The 20,333-nt window shown below is 45.2% G+C and overlaps 2 protein-coding genes across 3 annotated transcripts in view; one reads left to right on the top strand and one right to left on the bottom strand.

Annotated features, from left to right (window-relative positions):
- The window catches only part of LOC149329892 (endoplasmic reticulum membrane-associated RNA degradation protein-like), a 39,885-nt gene extending 33,872 nt beyond the window's left edge, over positions 1 to 6,013 (top strand). The window contains exons 17-19 of one of the 2 annotated variants that reach the window (XR_016285619.1): positions 3,563 to 3,631; positions 3,789 to 3,878; positions 5,821 to 6,013. The gene's annotated coding sequence lies outside the window, so the exon portion shown is untranslated. The remainder of the gene's footprint in view (positions 1 to 3,562; positions 3,632 to 3,788; positions 3,879 to 5,820) is intronic. The other variant, XR_016285618.1, reaches the window with a different exon arrangement.
- Positions 6,014 to 9,044: 3,031 nt separating this feature from the next.
- Positions 9,045 to 18,323, bottom strand: LOC149329891 (uncharacterized). The gene is made up of 6 exons (XM_089559680.1): positions 17,881 to 18,323; positions 15,959 to 16,207; positions 12,977 to 13,820; positions 11,921 to 11,989; positions 11,169 to 11,258; positions 9,045 to 9,210 (listed from the first exon to the last, which is right to left on the bottom strand). The coding sequence occupies exons 1-6, from the start codon at positions 17,883 to 17,885 to the stop codon at positions 9,064 to 9,066; spliced, it is 1,404 nt and encodes a 467-aa protein (XP_089415806.1). The 5' UTR covers positions 17,886 to 18,323; the 3' UTR covers positions 9,045 to 9,063.
- Between the last annotated feature and the right edge of the window lie 2,010 nt (positions 18,324 to 20,333).

Below are 20,333 nucleotides of genomic sequence, written 5' to 3'. Positions count from 1 at the left end.
CCAGCTGGCTCTGGCCACACTATGTGCAATTCATTTGCTTTGGTGAACAATATGCTTGTTTAACTTTCCCCTGTAACCTTGCTTTCACTGTGTGGGCGACATTTCATTAGACTAAGAGCAGCACGTACGCACCCAGAGCTTTAGCAAGCAAAATCGCGTGCGATTGTGAACTTTCTCGCTTTGAGGACCGACAGTTTTTCGCAACCAAGTCACCGTTCTGCTGGCTGTCCAAGATGGCTTGTGCCGTGGCTGATCGCTTCAAGTGGTACGGTCGCCTGTGCCTTCTTACGGGCTGTCTCTACGTTCGTGGCTTACACAGGAATATTAAGAACGCCACTGCCTCCCTGAAAAGTTGGTACTCACTGTACGCGTCCTTTTGCATTATAACTCTTTACGTTGGCGAATTCACCTACATCGTCACGGGTTCCAGGAGTGAGTTCAACGAAAGCCGTCTGTCCACAAGAGTCTTCTACGGTTTTATCTACGGATTCGCTCAGTTTAAGGTGGCCGTGAACATAGCCACTTCGATGTTCAAGGCCTCAGAGCTGCTAGATTTCTTTCGAGCGGCGGAGCGGTACGAAGAGGTCACTGGTTTTCAGAGATCCAGGGAGTCATTCGCAATGTCCAAGGTGTTTTTGTTGGTGAGGATCACCATGGTCGCCATCTTCTCTAGCGCTGCCGTTATGACCTTCTCGTATCTGGCCGATCGTTACAACGAAACGTCCTCTCTCCTGCTGAGGGTTTATCTTATAATAGTCGTCGTCCTAGATTTGTTTCTGTTCCTTCCCCACGACGTTGTCTATTCGAGCGTCCTGCGCCCCAACTGCGAGGTTTTGGTGGCCTATATCCGGGCGCAGTGCGAAGAACTGGCCGCTTTTACCCAAAGGACCGATCTTATGTCTCGAACGCAGAACGCCAGTCGGTTGGAACACATAAGGTTCGACTTGTGCGCTATCAGGAATCTGAAGGTCCGACTGGAACGCATCTGGAAGTGGCCTCTTCTGATGGCCAGCGTTAATGTGCTACTCTCTATGTCGATAGACATTTCCGCGGCGTTCGAAAAGGCGGTGACCAGCGAGGGAATATTTCTATCGGCCGTATTTAGCACGTACCAGGCGCTCGACTTTGCGGACCTGTCGATGCTAAGTCAGGCGATGGTGAATGAGGTAAGTTTACTCTACCGTCTTTTCGCCTTATCTTTCAGAAGACCATTCCACCCTTGTAAAAATGGTTTATACACTGTCTATAGACTCCCTGTATACTCTATTGCCCTCCTATGACATTTCCTTTTGTCAATTCATAGTCTATAGGCTGTCTGTAGAAAAAAGTATACTAAAAATGTATGCCCATAGATCTGTAGATTGTCTATGGACTGTCTATAGGGTTTGTATTGCCTATAGACTAGTCTATAGAATTTGTCTGCAGAAAGGTTATAGACTTTAGAGACGAAAGTTTACGGGCAGTCATAGACTGTCTAATGACATTTTTGTGAGGCCAAACTTCGCAGGTAAAGACAGATAATTGCTGTAGTGACGTTTTTTTTAAAAATAAATGTTCCTATGAGCTCAGTACGTAGTAAATGTGCCTTGTTTGACATTTTACTCTTCTCATTTCGTGAGTTGCCAGACTGCTACTGGAGTGGCTAAACAGTGCTCCCTTTCTTCACAGGCAAAGAAATAGAATAAGTGCGGCTTATTTCTTGCCGCAAACGTGTGCGTATAATTCATATTACAGTGAATCCTCCTACCTGATGGATTGGCGCAAAAGAATGACATCCAAGCCTCACTAAGACGGAAATATTCCAACGCTTTCTCGCCCTCGGATGATGAAAACGTTATAGCGATAGCCGTATTACGTTTGCACAATGCGGGCTGAAAGGTCTATTTTTTTTTACCTTCCACTTGCCATTTGACGTGAGTTATTAGGGGCCTGCATTAATGCACCACGTAATGGGACGTCGGGACCGGTGATGCCATTTTGTATTGTGGTGCTATCCTCATCGATGTCGGCAGTCTTTTCTGATACTGCTTTTGTTGCAAAAAAAAAAAAAAAAATGTGAGTGCGATGCAGGGCTGACGCTCAGCGTTCGTCTCGGCTCAGTCCCTACTATGAACTTAGCAGCGTACTATATGGCAGCCGCCGCTAGAGCCTAATACATGGTCAGTTTAGTCTGACTGTCCATATTTTTTAATGCTTGATTTTTTTAGCGCTTTGTAGGACTTGGAAATGCCATTATAGTTAGCCAGTGCACTGTACGTTGTTTTGCTCAAACGTAATCACGTTGAAATGCAATAGTTCGCGGTACCAAACTCGCGAGGGTTGGCGTGCAGTCGTTTCCAATAGTTCTCAGGATGCTAAACTAAAGTTCTGCTGCGCTGAGCGCTCCTTTCTTAAAGGTGCACTGAAGAGGATTCTGAACTTGTCTTTTTGGCGCGGGAACTCGACCTACACGTTCCTAGCATTCTTAGAAACAGTGACTTATTGCCCTGGGTGGCCGATTTCCCCAATTAAATCGAATTAACTTCCGGTTCCGCCTTTCTTTTTGAATTCTCCCTCGTACGGTGGGCGGAGTCGACCAACGCGTGGAGCGCCTTTCACCCAGTCCCGTGGAGGCTTTGCTTTCGCTTTATTTTGTTTTTTAGGTTGCCATGAATAAATAGTTTCATTCGCAGATAATATAGCCGCAAAATAAGCTCGAAGAAATAAAAATACGCGCGGACTATTTGCTACTACGGACTACTACGTATTACTCCGCCGATGGCAGAGCGGCAAGCCGCCACGGGACTGGGTGAAAGGCGCTCCACGCGTTGGTCGACTCCGCCCACCGTACGAGGGAGAATTCAAAAAAAAAAAAAAAAAGGCGGGAGCCGGACGTTTCTTCGATTTAATTAGGGAAATCGGCCACACAGGGCAATAAATCGAAGTTTCTAAGAAAGCTCGGAACGTGTAGATCGAGTTCCCGCGGCAAAAAGACAAGTTCAGATTCCTCTTCAGTGCACCTTTAAGGCCTGCCTTCCGCGAATGCCGAACTTCGTGCTTGAGAGTGAGAGGGGGGGGGGGGGGGTCTTAATAAATTTATTGCCAAAGCACGGCTCATCATGTCAGAAAGTCCGGCGTGCCGCCCACAAGAAACTGGCCCAAAACCCACGTGACCTCGTGACGTCATCGGCGGTGCCTACATCATCAGGAAAGAACGAAAAATAGAATTACTTCCGAAGTAGGTCTTGAACCCAGGCCGGCGGGAACAGCTTAGCTTCCCTGACCACTTTATCAGGACATTACGCGATCATCGCAGCACTACAACACACGCGCTAAAATGCTAGTCTCTCGCTTTGAATTGGGGTATCGTAATCTTCATCAACATCCAATCGGGCGGCGCGAACACAGCTTCGCTAGCCACTGCATTACTGTATCATCGCAGCAGCCGAACAACCTGCATGCATACTTTCGCATTAACAGCACGTAAGTAGCCTTAAGTGCCCCCCGTAATTTTTATATGCACATTTTCCGTTGATAAAGTTCTGAAATTCTGGAACTCTCTTTCTTCGGCCTACTGCATTAGGCAACTCGGCTGAAAGGGATTCTCAAGACAATGGCGATTGGAGACTGTCCCGAGTGCTACATTAACCAGGTGAGAGCTCGGAAGATGCAGAGGCAGCACCGATTCGGTTAGCACACGATTGGCGTGCATTAATTTTTGTTGACAATTTTACTAGGTAAACAGAGATGGCGCTTTCCCCCGAAACACTTATTCACTTCTTACACTCATAGTGAATTTTACCCTTCAGGTTCACTTTCTCTACGACGCCGTCCAACCGAACGACATGAGACTGAACTGCGGGAACTTCTTCAATTTTGATACACCACTCTTAGTGACGGTAAGAGGAGCTATAGCTTGGCGCCAGCAGTTGGCTGTGCTTGTCTACGACTCGTTTCATATAGGCCAATTCGTCCTATAGAGCAGGTTGGCTTTCGGAAATGATTAAATAATGCTAAACACTTCTAAATACGCATGCCTCTTTGCACGCGGTGTTGATTTGGCGCTTAAATTTTATTAACCTGAGAAATGGGCTGGACACAAGTCTCCATTCATTGTCTTCATAGATTACAATTAATAATTTGTATAAATGGGAACACCAGACGAGAGTTCACCGTCTAGCCACGGCGTCGAAGGGCGCGCAAAGTGTCTACAAGGTTTGCATAGCGGCCGCAGTACTCTGTGTTAGTGGTGAGAACATATCTATTTAAATAGGATGTCAGAGGGAGAGGCGCAGTCTCTGGGTTGTTATTTATTGCATGTCTGGAACAGAAAAACTAAAGCGTTTAATTGAGAAGATTTAGGAATGGCAGTCAAGGAGTTGTGTGCGATAAGGCTTCGCCTGAGTCCATTTACTCTATTTCAGCTGCTATTTTTCAGTGCTTTAGCGTTGCGCCTATCATTTACACTAGAAACTAGCGTACTATTCTTGTAAACCTCGTTCAGGCATCACCTTGGCACGGATGCTTTACACCACAAGTAGATACGCGTACGTGGAATATGCAATTGAGCGGAAGAAAAAAATAAGTTTGTTGGATTGTTTTTGTAGATCACAGTAAGCATCTTTCAGTTTCACTCTTCCGTTCAAATATCTTTCGTTATCTTCATCAGCCATCATCACAACATCCCTGCCAAAGGAACAAATAATCGCAGAAACTCCCATTGACAGTGAACAAAACATCACTTTACCTATACTGATGTTCAACATACACTTATCACTCCAGTGACGGAAGCCAACTGCTACTGAAACCAAGGAGCATTGGGGTGTTTTTTTTCAGTTTGAGATGTCTATTAATTGGAAATTAATAGTGTAAAGATTTTATTGCTCAAAGATAATTGATAAGAAAGCAGAAGAAAAACAACCACATGCCGCCGGTGGGATCCGAACTAACGACCTATTTACAGAAGAAATGTTTACGCTAATTATTTCAAATTCATCAACATCACAAATAAAAAAAAACACCCCTATATGCTCCTTGATTTTGGTGGCTGTTGGCTTCCGTCATGTGTGCTGTAACGAGCTCCTCTTTTCCCTTCCCCTGCATGCTTAACCGTCAAGTGTATGTTTAAGAAAACACTCAGCGTAACGTGTAGGTTTAGTCAAGGGAGCAAGTTTTCTCCGTGAGTGAGCGTGTCCGACATTCTGGGGAAAAAAATTTTGAATATTGAAAAATTGTATGATACTGTTATATAAATATTGAAGGTAATGGAACATTCTTCTGATGTGTAACAAGATCATTTTTTTAACGTGTTTCCATCAATCACGCCAAACAGTTTAAGGCTGCCATAGTAAATCAATGGGATACGCTTTTTACGATAGCAAAAACGCTAATCGCAAAAAAATCAAGACTGCCGTCGAGTGGTTGTCGGATGTATTGACTGTTATAGTCTTAATCTTAATCTGAAATCCTAAATTATATAAAAAAATTGCGTTCATAAATTGTTTCCCGCTCAAAAATACTTTTCTCCAGAATTGTTGAGTATGCCTATACGGTTGCAAAGCACTTACTGCCTTGATTAATACCCTTAAGAGGAACTAACTTGAAATTTTCTATGGGAAGCGATTTAAGTTGATTTTTATACTGAAATCTTACACTAAATGAACAAATAGCGTTTATTAACTGTTTACCGCTCAAAAATAATCTTGTCCAGAATTGTTGGGTATGCCCTATATGGTCGCAAAGCACTTACTACCTTGATTAATACCCTCAACAGAAACTAGTTTGAAATTTTATGCAGAAAGCGATTAACGCTATTGCCTCTCCCACATTCTTTTTTTCCAGATGGCTGGTGCTATAATCACCTTCACCGTGATCCTGGTGCAGACGGTGGATCAATCTCGGCTCTAGCCCGTTAGCTGGAAACTTGAGAGGCCTAACCTGGCTAACTCTCCGTGAAGAAGCTACACCTGGTGTTTTTTTAGAAGGTCCAAAATTAAAAAAAAGGGTAAATTGCTTGAGATTTATTTTAGCACTGGGGCTATACTGGAGGTTACGACGGGCACCAGGCAAGGGGAAAACTGCTTCAATTATTTCGCTGATCAGCTAAATATGTTAATAAACTTTTATAATTCTTATTTTAGGGGGTATGTTGTATTCGCAGAATTGGAGATCGTTTTTCAAACAGTCCAACTGAGAAAAAACAATTTTAATTAAAGAAAACGAAAGATACGTGAGGATATTGCGCTCTGTCCTGTCTTCACGTATCTTTCGTTTACTTCAATCAAAAATTTTGTTCTTGGCTGGACTGTTTGGAAGACGATCTGTAATTCTTCGAATACAACATATCCCTTAAAATAAAAATTATAAAAGTTAATTAACGTATTCATTTAATCAGTGAACTAATTAAAGCAGTTTGCCTGGCGTCCGCCGTAGCCCCCCCCCCCCCCCCCCCAGGGTTAAAATAAATCTAAAGGAATTTACCTTTCTTTAAAAATTTTGGACCTTCGAAAAAAAAAAACACCTGGTATATAGCATAGCCTTATAGCCTTGAACCAACTCCCTCCTTACAAGTGCTGGCGTTCCAGCAGCTGTCCTTTCACGTACCGTCGTCCTCTTCACAGCCTTGCATGTCCACGCCACAGCGTGACTTAGAAGACGTTTTCGGCGCTTTTGGCTGTGATCGCTGGAACACGAGTGCTTGCCCTTGGACGCTTCGGTACTTCTACGAGCTTCCACCGGCTTGTAGAAACAACAATGCTCACTGTAAAAGGGAAAGTTGCAAGGAATGTTTTCCGGCTCATTTATGAAAAATGCGAAACCCCGAGAAGATGGTGTGAATAAAAACAGGAGCTGTAGAAATAGTTTTTTTTAGCATTTCTACTTATTAAACTGACAAGACCTTATTCTTAATTAGCGCGTTTTAGAAGGTAACCACATTTCCAGAAGGCAGAAGTGCCCACCTGTCGTTGTTGTTTATGGTGGTAGCTTATGTCCAGTTACCGACATTAATAGCCTGGGTTTGGTGTTTATACTAAAACAAAGCAGATCTGCATAATTTATTTGTTTCTTAATTTAGTGCTCCGTTTATTACAGAAGAAGATACATGCAGAAGTACACGATTCCAAGAGATTATGAATGATACAGAGGAAACAATAAGCAGCAGGTCAGCGAAAGAAAACAAAAGTTAATTCATCCTAGTCGACACAACGACATAACCGGGACAAAAATACCACAAAATATTTTGCAGTTTTGTCTTAATGACATATTCTTCTGTTGTTTTGTAGTATTTTTCTGTAGTACTGTAGTTTTTCTGTAGTGCTTTTCTGTAGTCTGTGCTTCTGTAGTACTTTCCTGTAGTAATGACAGAAAGTTCTGTTGTTACTCTAATTTCTTGGTCAAAAACATTGCAGAAAATCTGTTGGGACGACAGTGACTTTTCTGTTGTGTTTTTCCGCTGGGATTAGACAAAGTTTCTAGCCAGTTCAACAGAACAGAACCAGTGCTCGAGCGCATTTTTCTGGTCGGACTTAGTTCTATGGAAGGAACAGAATTTTAACACACATGTTAGTTCTGACAAAATCTGAGGTCAGATAAAGTGAACGAGGATGACGAGTTTGACATATTAATAACAGCCATACTCACCACTAAGCGTCCATTCCTGCGCTTCGCAATATCGTGGTAAAAGAGGTATGCAGCTCGAAAATATACATTCTAGAGGCCCGTGTACTGTGCGATGTCAGCGCACGTTAAAGAACCCCAGGTGGGCGAAATCTCCGGAGCCCTCCACTACGACGTCCCTCATAGCCTAAGTAGCTTTGGGACGTTAAACCCCATAAACCAAACCAACCAAACTTCTCACGAAAAGATTTTTTTCAGGTTACACCAATTTTTCCATGGAACGTTAATTACCCAAGCAGCCCATGCAATGTCCAATATTGCGAATGGATGGTTTCCCTGAGGTCCTTTGTTGGGCCGGCCATTGCCAATACATTTCCAATATTCGGCCGATTAGCTGTGTTGTTCGAATTCCCATGATTTCTACAGGCCAGAAAATCTGTTGCTTTCGGCAACGAAAACAACTTTCGAACTTCTGCGCTTTACCAAAAGAAGGCGAAAGCAGCCTTGAGCAAGTTCGATTTCGCTCTAACTTCTTAGAGCATGATGTAGTCTTTCCGAATGTTCCGTTCAAACCGACGCAAATGTGTGCCCCGCACCTTATAAATACGCGCTAGAGCGGATATCGCCCTAAATCGCTGCCCCCTCATCGCCAGGCCGCGAGGATTACTTGGAAGGACGTCGATTTGTGGACTCCAAGTATGCCTGCTGTATGGGCCTTTAGCGTGATCGGTTACAATGGAAACCCAGCTTCGTATTATTGCTCCAGCCACGCTAAGCGCATGTGACGGGCTTTGGGACACCGCAACGTATACCTATGCTTCGCGCAGAAGCCATTGTTACTAGAGTGTTTTTGTTTTATATTTATGACAATTGCATTTCCACATGCAATACTGGATGTCGGCACTGAACTGGCCTTACTTATTCAGAAGTAGGCCGAGTGTACCTACTCACGCAAAACTATGTTTTCTCGTTGGCACATTGGGCTCATCGAACGCTTTTGCAGTGGACAAGAATGTTCCACCGTATTATTCGAACATCACAGGTGTTCTTCATATCATATTTAGCTGCATGTCGCGAACAGAGAGGCTGTTACTTGGAACTACACATGCCGTCATGCATGGCTGCTTGAGCCCCGACATATTACTAATCCGAATTCATGGTCACAATCAATCGGTAAATAAAAATAATAATAACAACAACAACAACAACAAAAAACAACAACAACAGCTGTACACAGAAAAGGAGACATTGATAAATAATAAACAAAGTGAAATGAAAATGAACACGCTTGGAGAAGGACAGGCAGAACTGAATACTTACTTTAAAAGCGAAAAGGGAAAACAGAACAGTATGGGGAGACATATCACGTTCGTTCTCCTCGTCACGTACACCGGACAGAGGTCAGTGAATAAAAGCACAAGGTGTTGAAACGTGTCTGCCTTCTTTCACTTTTATTGGCGGCCCCGTTCAAAGCGTGATCGCGGGCGTGGTCGTAGCCATGGCCGTGGTCTTAGGCAGGAGCGTCGGTGCTGCTACTACTGCTGCTGCTGCCGCCTCGTACTCGGGGCTCGTCTGGACCAGTATGACCGTGTACGTGATGATGGAGCCGGCCATCTGCGGAACGTGACAGGGTGGGCCTTGCGTTGCACTGTTCATTGTGGCACAGCTATACAGATACTCCAGCACAAACAATAAAAAAGATACATTCCGGCACCCTCTCACGCGGCGAAGTGACCGTGATTACAGCAGTACCGCCCTTCTCCCCACCGCCTTTCCATCGGTGCGTCCGTTCAGAGTTTCATACATCTCTTGTAGCGCGGGAACGCGCGCATAACATTTTTTTTTTCGGTAACGGGAGAGCACGGCACAAATGGCTTTGTTTTTTTTTGCGACGCTGTAGTTGTGTGTCTCACTCCCTGCAAAGGTCACGGGCCTGCATGTGTACAGGGTGTTGCGAGACCGTCCAGTCTGATTAAAAGGGAAAGCTTCCCTTTTGCCTGAGCTCCCGTCTTGTTGGAAATATACTCATTTTGTACCTTATCTTATTTGACAGACTCTCTGTGTCACCGGCAAGAGATTAGCTGTTGTATACGCTGGCTATGGTTGTTGTGAAGTGTATAGCCGTCTAGAAAAGCTTGCCTCGGAACGCAGCACGATTTACCGGCCGCATTGTTGGTAGCAGGAAGGAGGGCGAATGAATGTGAACCAAGATATTAAAAGCACAAATATGGAGAGGGAGATATTAGTGGTTACACACGCCCTCTGCACTGGTATGCAACTGAATTGCGATTTAACAGTGAAGGCATTGTACTACACCGTAACTAAGAAGGTGAAATGTTTTCGGTAGTTTCAAGCAGTGCACAAGCGCTCGTTTTCTACCCCACGAAGTTTAAAACGTTCATGCAGATTTCTGTAGTAACGACGCGATTTCTAGACTGGGCGTTCTCCAAAGACAAGCTGGCACATTTTAGAAAGAATTGCGCAGTATGCCGAGGAATGCCTTTATCGTCGTCTTATACTGGCGCTGCATTGCATCATAAGAAGACTATAAGTGCTGTTCCTCTGGGACATCGCACCATGTTGGCAATGCGCACACAAACGGGCAGGCCTACATTAACTCGGTGAAGGATTTTTATCAGGAGTAAAAATCCTCCCAGATCCGGTGATGAGCAGCGGAAGAAGCAAAATTGATTTTCGTTAGATAAAGATGCTAGGACTAATAAAGAAGGATCCATTGTACAATCGCTATACCAGACTCCGGCCGCCGCTTCGATAACATAGCTAAGCCGGAAGCCAGGAATTGTTATTTTGGTTTTGAATTTATAAGAAACTCGAAATGAAATTATTCCAGACCATACCTAACAATTCTGGATGAAAGCGTTTTTGAACGGGATAAAGTTTATGAGCGCGATTTTTTCATATATTATAAGCTTTCGCTGTAAGAATCAATATATCCACAGATCTCCCATCGACAGGCTTGTATTTTTTTGTTATTAGCGTTTTTTATATCATCATAAGCACTCACCATTGCTTTTTTTTATGTAAATCTTAACTGCTCGATGCGAGTGATGGAAATACTAGAAAGATTCTTCTACATATCGAAAGAATGGACAATTCATTTCCTTCAATATTTCTATTTCAGTATCTTAAACTTTACCAATTTTCAAATTTTTTGTCCACGAACTTTAGACATGATTCTTGTCTCCTCTGGTAACCTACCTATTATTAACATGATGTTACCTATTATTAACATGACCTATTATTAACCTACCCATTATTAACAGACCTATTTTTAACGTGATATAGGTGAGATGAATTCGCTTAGTAAAAGGGAGATTTCTGGCGTGAAAAATTGCTGTACTGATATCTCAATGCACTTACTCCTTTCTTCAGGTTTTAAAAGCGTTTCTCAATAAAGATTATTTAGCTTTCTTGGTTGAAACAATTATTCAAGCGCCATCCTTTGCAAAAAGCAGTGCTGGCTCTGCCAGATCCTAAATTTCTGATTCTCGCTGTGTAGTCGCCGTTTTGGCAGTTGTGAGCAAAGTCGTAATTTCTTTCAACAGACTTACCGAAACGAGAAGCTCCAAGTTGATCTTGAAGAAATCGCTTCCGTTGAGGCTTATGTCACCGGGGTTGATTGAGTTGTGCAAGTACTGTACCTGGGAGAATATATGCAATGACATGGTAGTTAAAGGTGTGGTACACAATTCTGCAACGTGATAGCAGCAGCAGGCATCAGTGATGTAATAATGATCTTTTGTTAGACCTATTATTAACGTAATTGTCACCTCAATCCGCTTTTCGAAACGAAAAAAAATGGCTTAAATATTTCGATTTTGTTCTAGGATAATACCATAGGAAGAATATGGCTGTTAATTTTGTGGCGTCGCGGAAAGTGTGAAATCCGTTTCTTTACGTGTAACAATTTCTTGTAATCTTCAACCTGCGTTGGAGCCCTAGCTGGTGAAACTGTCGGTGTTATTTCTATTTTTTGATCAACACAGTTCACCCTGACAGCTCCAATAAAGAAAAGCACTGGGATAACACCTAGTTGAGACAAAAATGTTCAAGACGGCGTTGTACTGCTTACTTTTACCAAGTACGCATTCATTAATTAGCCTGTCGCAGTTTGTTGCGGGATTTACAAATTAGAGCATCCTAATAGACAATTTTGTCTGGTAACAATATTTCAAAACTTTTTTTTTGTCAAATCAGAAGCCCAATCAATCAGCATTTGCAATGCAACTGATGCTCCAATTGTAATCAGTCCTTAGGTAAGCAGGGGTTAGCGTATGACGCATGATCACCGGCGCGTCCCCACCTGGTGACTGTAAGCAGTTGTGCTGTCCATAGTCGGCGTTTTCCGGCATGAATCCTTGATCGCTTGGAACTGCGGAATAAGAACAGTATCATTAAGTAGAACGTGTTGTCGGGCTAGTTGGTTGAATACTTTTGCGCTCGTCCCGTAACCTGTCTTGCGTGTGTGTGTTTCGCGCAACTGCCATGTCTGAAGAACAGTATCACTCACTCACCCAATCAATCAATCAATCAATCAATCAATCAATCAATCAATCAATCAATCAATCAATCAATCAATCAATCAATCAATCAATCAATCAATCAATCAATCAATCAATCAATCAATCAATCAATCAATCAATCAATCAATCAACCAATCAATCAACCAATCAATCAATCAATGACAAAGAACAGAGGGCAGGACGAGAAGTGTGATAAATACTGCAGATCTAGCGCTCTCGAATATCAGCGAAGCTAGGCAAGACAAACTACAAATGGATGCCTGACGGAACGGGTTAGTGTACGAAGTTAACTACCTTCATAGCTTATTTCACGAAAAGAGGCAGACGTAAGGCGAGAACGAAGGACGAGGTTGTATCGTGAATGACGCACGTGCCATGCCTGGTGCAGCGATTCATCGTGTTCGCCTAGATTAGATACGCGCCTTGGTTGCCACACCCCTTCGGATATAAAAGCACTGTACGTTCAGCAATAAAAGGCTTTTTGGTCGCTGGCCACCTCGACTGATACAGAGGTGAACGCAAACCTTGTTTAGTCTGCATTTTTTCTATTGTACACTGTCTTATGGCCAGGACTTGAGTTCCACGATGTGAACCCAAGTCACTCAAAAGAACTCAAGTTCCTGCCTGAAGTGAACTCAACGGCACGAATGATCGTGCCGTGAATGCTTGTAAGACAGGAACGAACGGGTAGGACAATGTTCGTCCGTGATCAGGCCTGGCAATGTTCAAAGTTGTTCAGCGGATTTGTTTTCTACTCCGTATATGTGATTGACGCCATTCTTCCTTGAGAAAGTAAATGTACAAAGCAACCCCCGTTACTTTGTGCGGGTACTCACAGCATTGGACAGCGACTGACTCACTCTCGCCAACTGGAGAAACTCGTACGATGTGAACACCGAGTAGCCGATGGCGATCCAGAGCTCCGTCCGCCTAAGGCCTTCGGTGATGATCGTGTACAGTGAGATGCACGTCACCAACAAAAGACCCACGCTGGACACCACCACCGATCTCTGCCAGATGCGGTTGATGTCGTTCTTCAGCTCCAGGACGGTGCAGAGGTGCAGCCTGACCGCCTGCACCTTCTTCGCAGCCTCCAGCTCACAGCCGGTCACCTTGCAACCCACGAATCCGTCAATGCTGTGCTTCAGGAACAGGACGTAGCGCTCCAGGACCTCGGCCGAGTGCCTGAGTGCCACGAAGTTGACGCTGTCGTACGTGAAGAACAGTACGGCGGCGAAGAAGCTGCACACCCTGTTGACAATCTCTCTCACGGTGAGATTTTCATCGGTGTCGACCTTCTGCTCTTGGTGGAATAGCGCCGCGGTGTAGCTGACGAAGTAGAGGGCGAACGTCGCTAATCCTCCAAGGTCAGTCCAAAAGAAGTGTCTTTGGCCGCAGCAGAGGCAGGACTTGACGCCGAGGTCCTTCTCGAAAGCTTCGGCCTTCTGGAGGAACTGTACAATCTTGTGGCTATTGACCAACATGGTGAGGAAGTTCCCGCTCGCCTTGACGATGACGACGGCGTGTAGAAGGACGAGGAGGGACTTGGTGAAGAATCGCTTGGTGTCGCTGAGCTCGATGGCGTTGCGGGTCACGACGTCTGCCTCGTACCAGAGGAAAAAGGTGAAGCATGCCGCTGCGTACAGGGTGTACCAGTGCACCCAGACGACCTTCGGGGACCTGGAATACAATGTGCACTGCTCTGGTAAAGATCTAATGCTGCGGAAGACAGGGTTATCAGCATATTTTTACTAGCAAACATGGATGTTGTTCTCCTAGATAGCGTCGTCGTACGCGCACGCCTAATCTCCCTGCACATCCCAACGCCGCACCTCTAACCTGAATCCTTTCACCTTGTGACTTTTTACTTTGCCCGGCTACAACACTGTCAGCGCCGCACACACATCACGTGCCTGACGTATGTGTTACTCATGCATACTCTCCTACTCTCTCCCCCGCCCTCCCCTGCTTCTTCTCCAACACTCTAAGCAAAATGTTCACAGCGCTAATGGGAAAGAAGTGCCGTAAAAAAGAAAAAGAGAACGCATTCTACCTCCAGAATTTTTCTAAAACTATGGCCATTAGGTATTCGGGACGACCGCTTTTAGTTTCCTTGACTGCCACCGCCTGGCGCATGGCTTTGAACCTTCAAAAACAGCGCACTGTCATCATCCATGTCGTTAAAAAGAAAGAGAACGACTGAGTGGCCCCGGAGCAGAACTTGATAGGCCGCTAGACTTAGGGTCGCTGCCTGGAAGCTGTCCCGGATTTCTGGTAATGTGACGTCGACATTCTGTGCCACCACATCTGTCGTTGAAATTCGATCTACCACCAGCTTAAACGTCCGGGGTATTTTTCATTGTCTTATACAGCGTTAAATGTATAAGAGCTGTTGGCTAGTTACACGATGTGCCGCATCCGCAAAGGTGCAGCGGATGAGCACAAATGCAGAGCGGTGGTAGGCGGACATTTGAGCGTCTCACAGCTCATGCGACCCCTGGACAAACGCCGCGACAGCATTCGCTATATGGTAGCCCACCGATCTTCCAAGTCACGCAAGCCGATCGGTCTGTGAGCGTGTACTTCGTCATACACTCGCTCGTCAGTGTGCCAGAAAAGTTGCATGACCCGAAGCGAGCAAGTCGAGCTTTCTTTCACATGACTCTTAAATGGGTCCTGAAAGGGGCTCTAATAAAGTTGCGGTATGCCTGTGATATTAAAGGACGCCGCTTCACGAATATCCTCCAGCAAGAATTTATTTTCATGCCATTTGTAGAAGCTGAGTTATCTGTAGTCATAATTTGATATTCAGGCGCGTCTTCGCGCCTTTTCCTCTCCTCTCGTCCCTTTTAACACGCTGAAAGGTCGGCGCCCCTCCACTGGCCCCGCCTCCGGGGGCGGAGCTTCCTGACCCGCCGGAGCTACGCCGCTTATTGGCCGCGTTCATGGTAGCTACCTGACGTCTGAAAGAATCTAACCAATAGCCATCTCTGAGCTGGTATACGCAGGGGCGTTGGGACTTAGGAGGATGCGAGCATGAAATATTTTCCGGAAAGGGCTCGCCGAGTCGCGCGTGATTGCGGGTTCTCTGCTGCGTGTAGAATTATATTATTTGGCCCAGGTGTTCATGACAACACAATGTAGCGATTGAGCGAGTTCATGTGCTCTCCTCGGCAGGTTTTTCAAAGTCCCTTTAATTTTGAGGCAACTGTGGAGTATTATATGATACTGTTATGAACATACTGCTGGGAATTGTTTAAGCTTCCGACGAGTAGCAAAATTTTGCTTTTATAAAAAGGCTCCTGCGCTCTCACCTTATAGTTAAGGCTGCCAAAGAAAACCAGAGGGGTACGTTTTTTACAGTAATTGTGGCGGAACTGTAGAATATTGCAAGATACATATGTTGTGGACATATTGATGGGAGTACTCTATTTTTCGACGCGGAACAAAAACTTGATTTTAAGTTGATTATCATGGGTCAATCTTAACCCTAAAAGAAAAAATGAGGAGGAAGAGGATGAGGAAAGGCAGGGAGGTTAGCCGCTAGAAGAAACCAGTTTGCTACCCTGCACTGGAGTAAAGGGATGAGGGGATATAAAGTTCAGGGAGAAAAAGGAGATTTGAAAAAGCCGACGGCGAAAAGGAGAAAAAAAAATGCGTTCGTAAAAAACCTTCCGGCTGAGAAAAATGCACATCTAGTCATGTTGAACGCTGTCATCCTTGACGGTTGTCTGGCATCTGTTACGATGCTTCTGTGCGTGTGACGTGCCGACTCTTCGAGCCGGCGTTTTTAACTCCGAGGAACTTTGGTTTCTTACCGTGGTGGTTTGGCGAACATGTCCTTGATGAATAGGCAGCCACAGAGCCGACAGAGCCGGGCCTGAAAGGCGAAGCTCCGCAGCATGTTGCTGTGTTGACTAGGTTTGTGCTTTCGTTCCTTGGAGTCATTTTCAAGATTTTCACAGACAGGCACGATGTCCACGGTGGAACTCTTCAACGTGGCCTCTTTCGTCGGTGCGCCATTGGTAGGCGCGCACTTCATCGTCTCGTTCTCTTTTTCCGGCTCACTGAAACAAGATTTGCAGTTGTTGTCGAGTGTGACGGTGTGTTTCACCATGCCCTCGCATCCACAGTAAGCTCTATCATAACCAAATTGATCAAGCAGAGTCGGTTAAATACGAAGTGGAAGAAAGTTTTTTTTGTGGTGTTGAGCTGCGTCTATCACACCGAATGACAAACACATCTGGTAACGCGAGGCTGTACACTTTTGGTTACGTAAACAAAGGGGTACGAAAACAAGAGGATAGACAAATAAAGTGCGCACGGGCTTTGTGACGTCACAGTGCTTAGGAGCTGTGTCAGTGCAGAGTATCGGTATACTTTACCTTGTGCAATTTGCTTCGCCAACAAGTTGGCAAGATTAGAAGGTGCAGGTTGACAACCGGATACAAGTCAGGAACGAAGCGGCCTTTCCCCGACAAAGGGGCCCCCTTCCAGCCAGTAGCGTTGGCTGATTGTCATGAACCATCTAGTGTGACAATGCAAGGAGTGGCAGGTGAAAGGAGGTAGTTCCCTCCCTGCATTTTACGCCGCTTCCTTTTGTTGTCACGTTGACAAGTTATGAGAATTGGCCGACGCCATTGGCTGGAAAGGGGTGTCGAGGAAAAGCCGCTCGGTTCTTGAGCTGTATCCGACTGTAGATTAGTTTTCAGGTTTCGCGGGATTCACATATTGCGAACGAACTTCATAGATATTCCGCGATCCTTGTAGCGTAGATGTGCCTGTTCAAGTCAATTTGTAAAAACATATATAAACAAGGAAGCGGTGCTATGCCGAAGCAGTGTTATGTTCCGCCTTACGGGTGAGGAAACGTGTAAAATCGAAGTAATGCTTATTCAGTCCTCTCTTTTCTTTTCTGCACGCGGTTTGCAATTAATTCACGCGCCGGAAGCGAACACTGTTAATGTACGCAAAAAATATGCCGGGTTGAAAGGATTTGGATGCTATGTATATCTGCGCTAGCTGTGGCATGACGAGTTCAAATGACCAGTGCTGTAAGCTTGCTGAGGGAATAAACTAGGGTGAAAAGTCTATAATGCCTGAAACGATTTGTAGCGGACGACGCTCACAGCACTGTACTTTTAGCGAGCTTTCTACTGCCCGGAAGTGGTAGTCCGGAAATGTAATTTCCGGGTTACTAGTAGGCGCCTGTTATCGACGGAGTTTAGGTAGAGAATGGAACATTGCTTTTACTCAAATCTTCAAAAATGGCCTGTGGTAAATTTTTCACACGCAAGTGAAATCATGGGTATATTGCATAGCGGTAGCTTTATGCAAGATTTAACTGATATTTTTATAGCGAAAGAGAATTTGGCGAACTCTAAAAGTGTACTTAAACTCTTCAAGAATATCTAGCACTTACTAATAATTCCACTAAGGACTCACCACACATTTGCAGTACGCATGCAAAGAGGTGATAAAGAAGCTTTGGTAGCAATAATTGTTACCACGCTTAAGGTCCTTGCAAGAAAACCGCAACAGACAGGAAGATTTTCTTCCTGACTGCGAAGTGTCGATTTGAGTTCAAAATGAAAACATTACAAGAGCGACTGGCTAGCGAAAGGTTCGTTTATAAACATCGTTTAGTCGCCATGAAGCTGTCAGATTACGTGAGTTTACAGTAGGTATCAAACCAAAGGCAAATAAATTATTAGCGTGCAAAATACTAAGCATACTTTACCTCATTTCGTCGCACGTGCCAGGGAGAAAAAAGTTCGCCTCCGTCTTGAGTAACTCGCTGAACTCCAATGGAACTTGGAAAAACAGTTCGTTCGAAGAGGCAGTTTCCACGGCGGCAGAAACCCCGCCGGCGGAGTCGTTCCGACGACGCTCGACCAGAAAAGACCGCAGTTCTTTCTTCTCTCTTCGACCAAGCCGGACACCACGCTTACGGCTCAAACGGCGCAAGACACATTACGATGTTATCGCCCCCGGTCCCTTTGTTATTCAACAGAACCACGTAGCGTGACAGTGTTCCTTTCTCGCCACCGAATTCAAAGCCCAAGGCCGGAAGAAGCGGGGTACAATGCAAAGCCTCTTTCCACACGACACATCATCGCTCTATACCTTATAGAAGTTGTCGATTCGGCGGAAGCCTCCCGTCAACTTCTGCTACCGGTCATGTCCGGCGCCCGCTCTATTCATCGTGTGCTCGCCGCCCGAATGTCCCCACGCGCACCGGCGTCCGGGTTTAATATTAACGATGGCTTAATGGCACTCTCACGCCTATCGCGTTGTTGACCCAAGAGGCGAGGACAAGAGCTGACGTTGCCATGGTACCGCTCGACACCGGACCTGTAGAACTACGATGGGGCGCGGTCGCGTGCTTGATTTATGCGACTCCAGGTGCCCCCTTGCCACGATCGCAGAAGTTTCAATACAAATGGCATGTGCGCTAACACTTGCACTCGTATCGACCGCGCCAAGTTGGGTCGCAGTTTGTTTTGCTATTGGGGTGTAGGAGCTTAGCCTCATTGGCCGCAGTCGTAGAACTGCGGCGGCCAATTGGAGCGGGGACCGCATGAAACACGTGGATGACCGATGGGCACGTCAGGGTCGGCCAATTATGCTGACGGTGCTCGCGACGAGCGCTATTTTAGTCTTGAACTGCGGAATAAAATTTGGAGGGCTGAGCACAATGTATGTCTTTGGGAAACGAGCTTGTACAAATCGGTATATCTATTAAACATCTTAAGTGCTTTCTCTTGCTTACATAGGGCCCTCGTATACAATCGCAACATTGCCAGCGGAGAGTTTGAAAACGATGCATACCAAACGAACTCTCAATTGTAAGCGTAATGTCGGCCTTGCGACGCAGTAGCAGAATGGATCTAATTGATAACCATAATCGATGTTGGAAGTCGATGACTAAAGTTTACTTTTCATTTCTCTTGTATATCGTAAAAACATTGAATAGTTCCATCCGCATTTTGAATGTTTCACGCTGGGCCCAGTCAAGATATACGTAAAAGCACTTATCTAGGATTTTATTTGCCTGCTGTATGATCGACCAGGTAGAGTACACTTCAGTCGTAATTCGCCGAGTGGCTGGTTGTTTAACCGCCCACCCTAGAAGCCACTAGGTTCTTCCTCGCTGGTAGGGAAGGAAGTCGAACGCACGACCTCTCGATCCCAGGACCAGTGTTTACGATTGAACTGCGAGTTATAGTCAAAAATCAAGAACTTCGTTCGTGTTTGCTCCAAAATGTAATAACTGAATTTGTGTCCTCAGCTGTCTGGAATACACTCAAGTCCCTTGATCAGTTAAAAAAGAACTCTGATCTAGGGACTTTGGGAATAACACGGCACTCGACGAGAGCCGAGCAGGAAAGAAGTCTGGGTGAGGAGGAACTTGTCGCTACTTAGAAAAGCTGATATAGGGACTTTAGGGGTTTCAGGGGAGATGACGAAGCACGTATGACAGCTAGATAAAATACTGCTGAGAAAAAATTGGAAAATTGGTTCTTGACGACAGGAATTGGCGAAGTATGTTTCACATCTCGGTGGACGCATGAACCGCGCACTAAGCGAAGGGGTAAAGGAGGGAGTGAGAAGAGAAAGGAAGAAAGAGGTGCCGTAGTGGAGGGCTCCGGAATAATTTCGACCACCTGGGGATCTTTAACGTGCACTGACATTGCACAGCACACAGGCGCCTCTTGCGTTTTGCCTCCATCGAAGAGCGGCCACCGCTGTCGGGTACGAACCCGGGTTCTCCGGCTCATGGAGTAGCTGAGAAAACGCATTGTCGCAATTAATCTTCATGTTCATTAATAGCAAGCTGCACCTTCAATTACTTACCAACATCTTCACAGACTAAAACTTGCAATAAAAGTAAAAAAAATACCACCAGGTGAACAGTCTGGAGAAGCTATACATTTCGCCAGAATGGTACGTATCACCGTGGAACGTTTGTTGACGTTACTAACATGACGGGGAATATTCGTTTACGTTGACTGGAAAATTACTATTTCAGTGCCCCATATGCTCCTTTATTTTTTTTTTTTTGGGGGGGGGGGGGGGGGGGGCGTAAATACTACGAACCACAGGAGAAGTGAATCTTGCCTAGAATTATGGCGCGCCTGGCATGGCAGTCAATGGAGGCGTGCAGTGGTTGAAAAACGAACGATGTTTTAT

Source organism: Amblyomma mixtum, chromosome 9 (genome assembly GCF_055824585.1).
Source record: "Amblyomma mixtum isolate Tamu chromosome 9, ASM5582458v1, whole genome shotgun sequence".
NCBI lineage: Eukaryota > Metazoa > Arthropoda > Arachnida > Ixodida > Ixodidae > Amblyomma > Amblyomma mixtum.
This window is presented reverse-complemented; position numbering and strand designations above follow the sequence as displayed.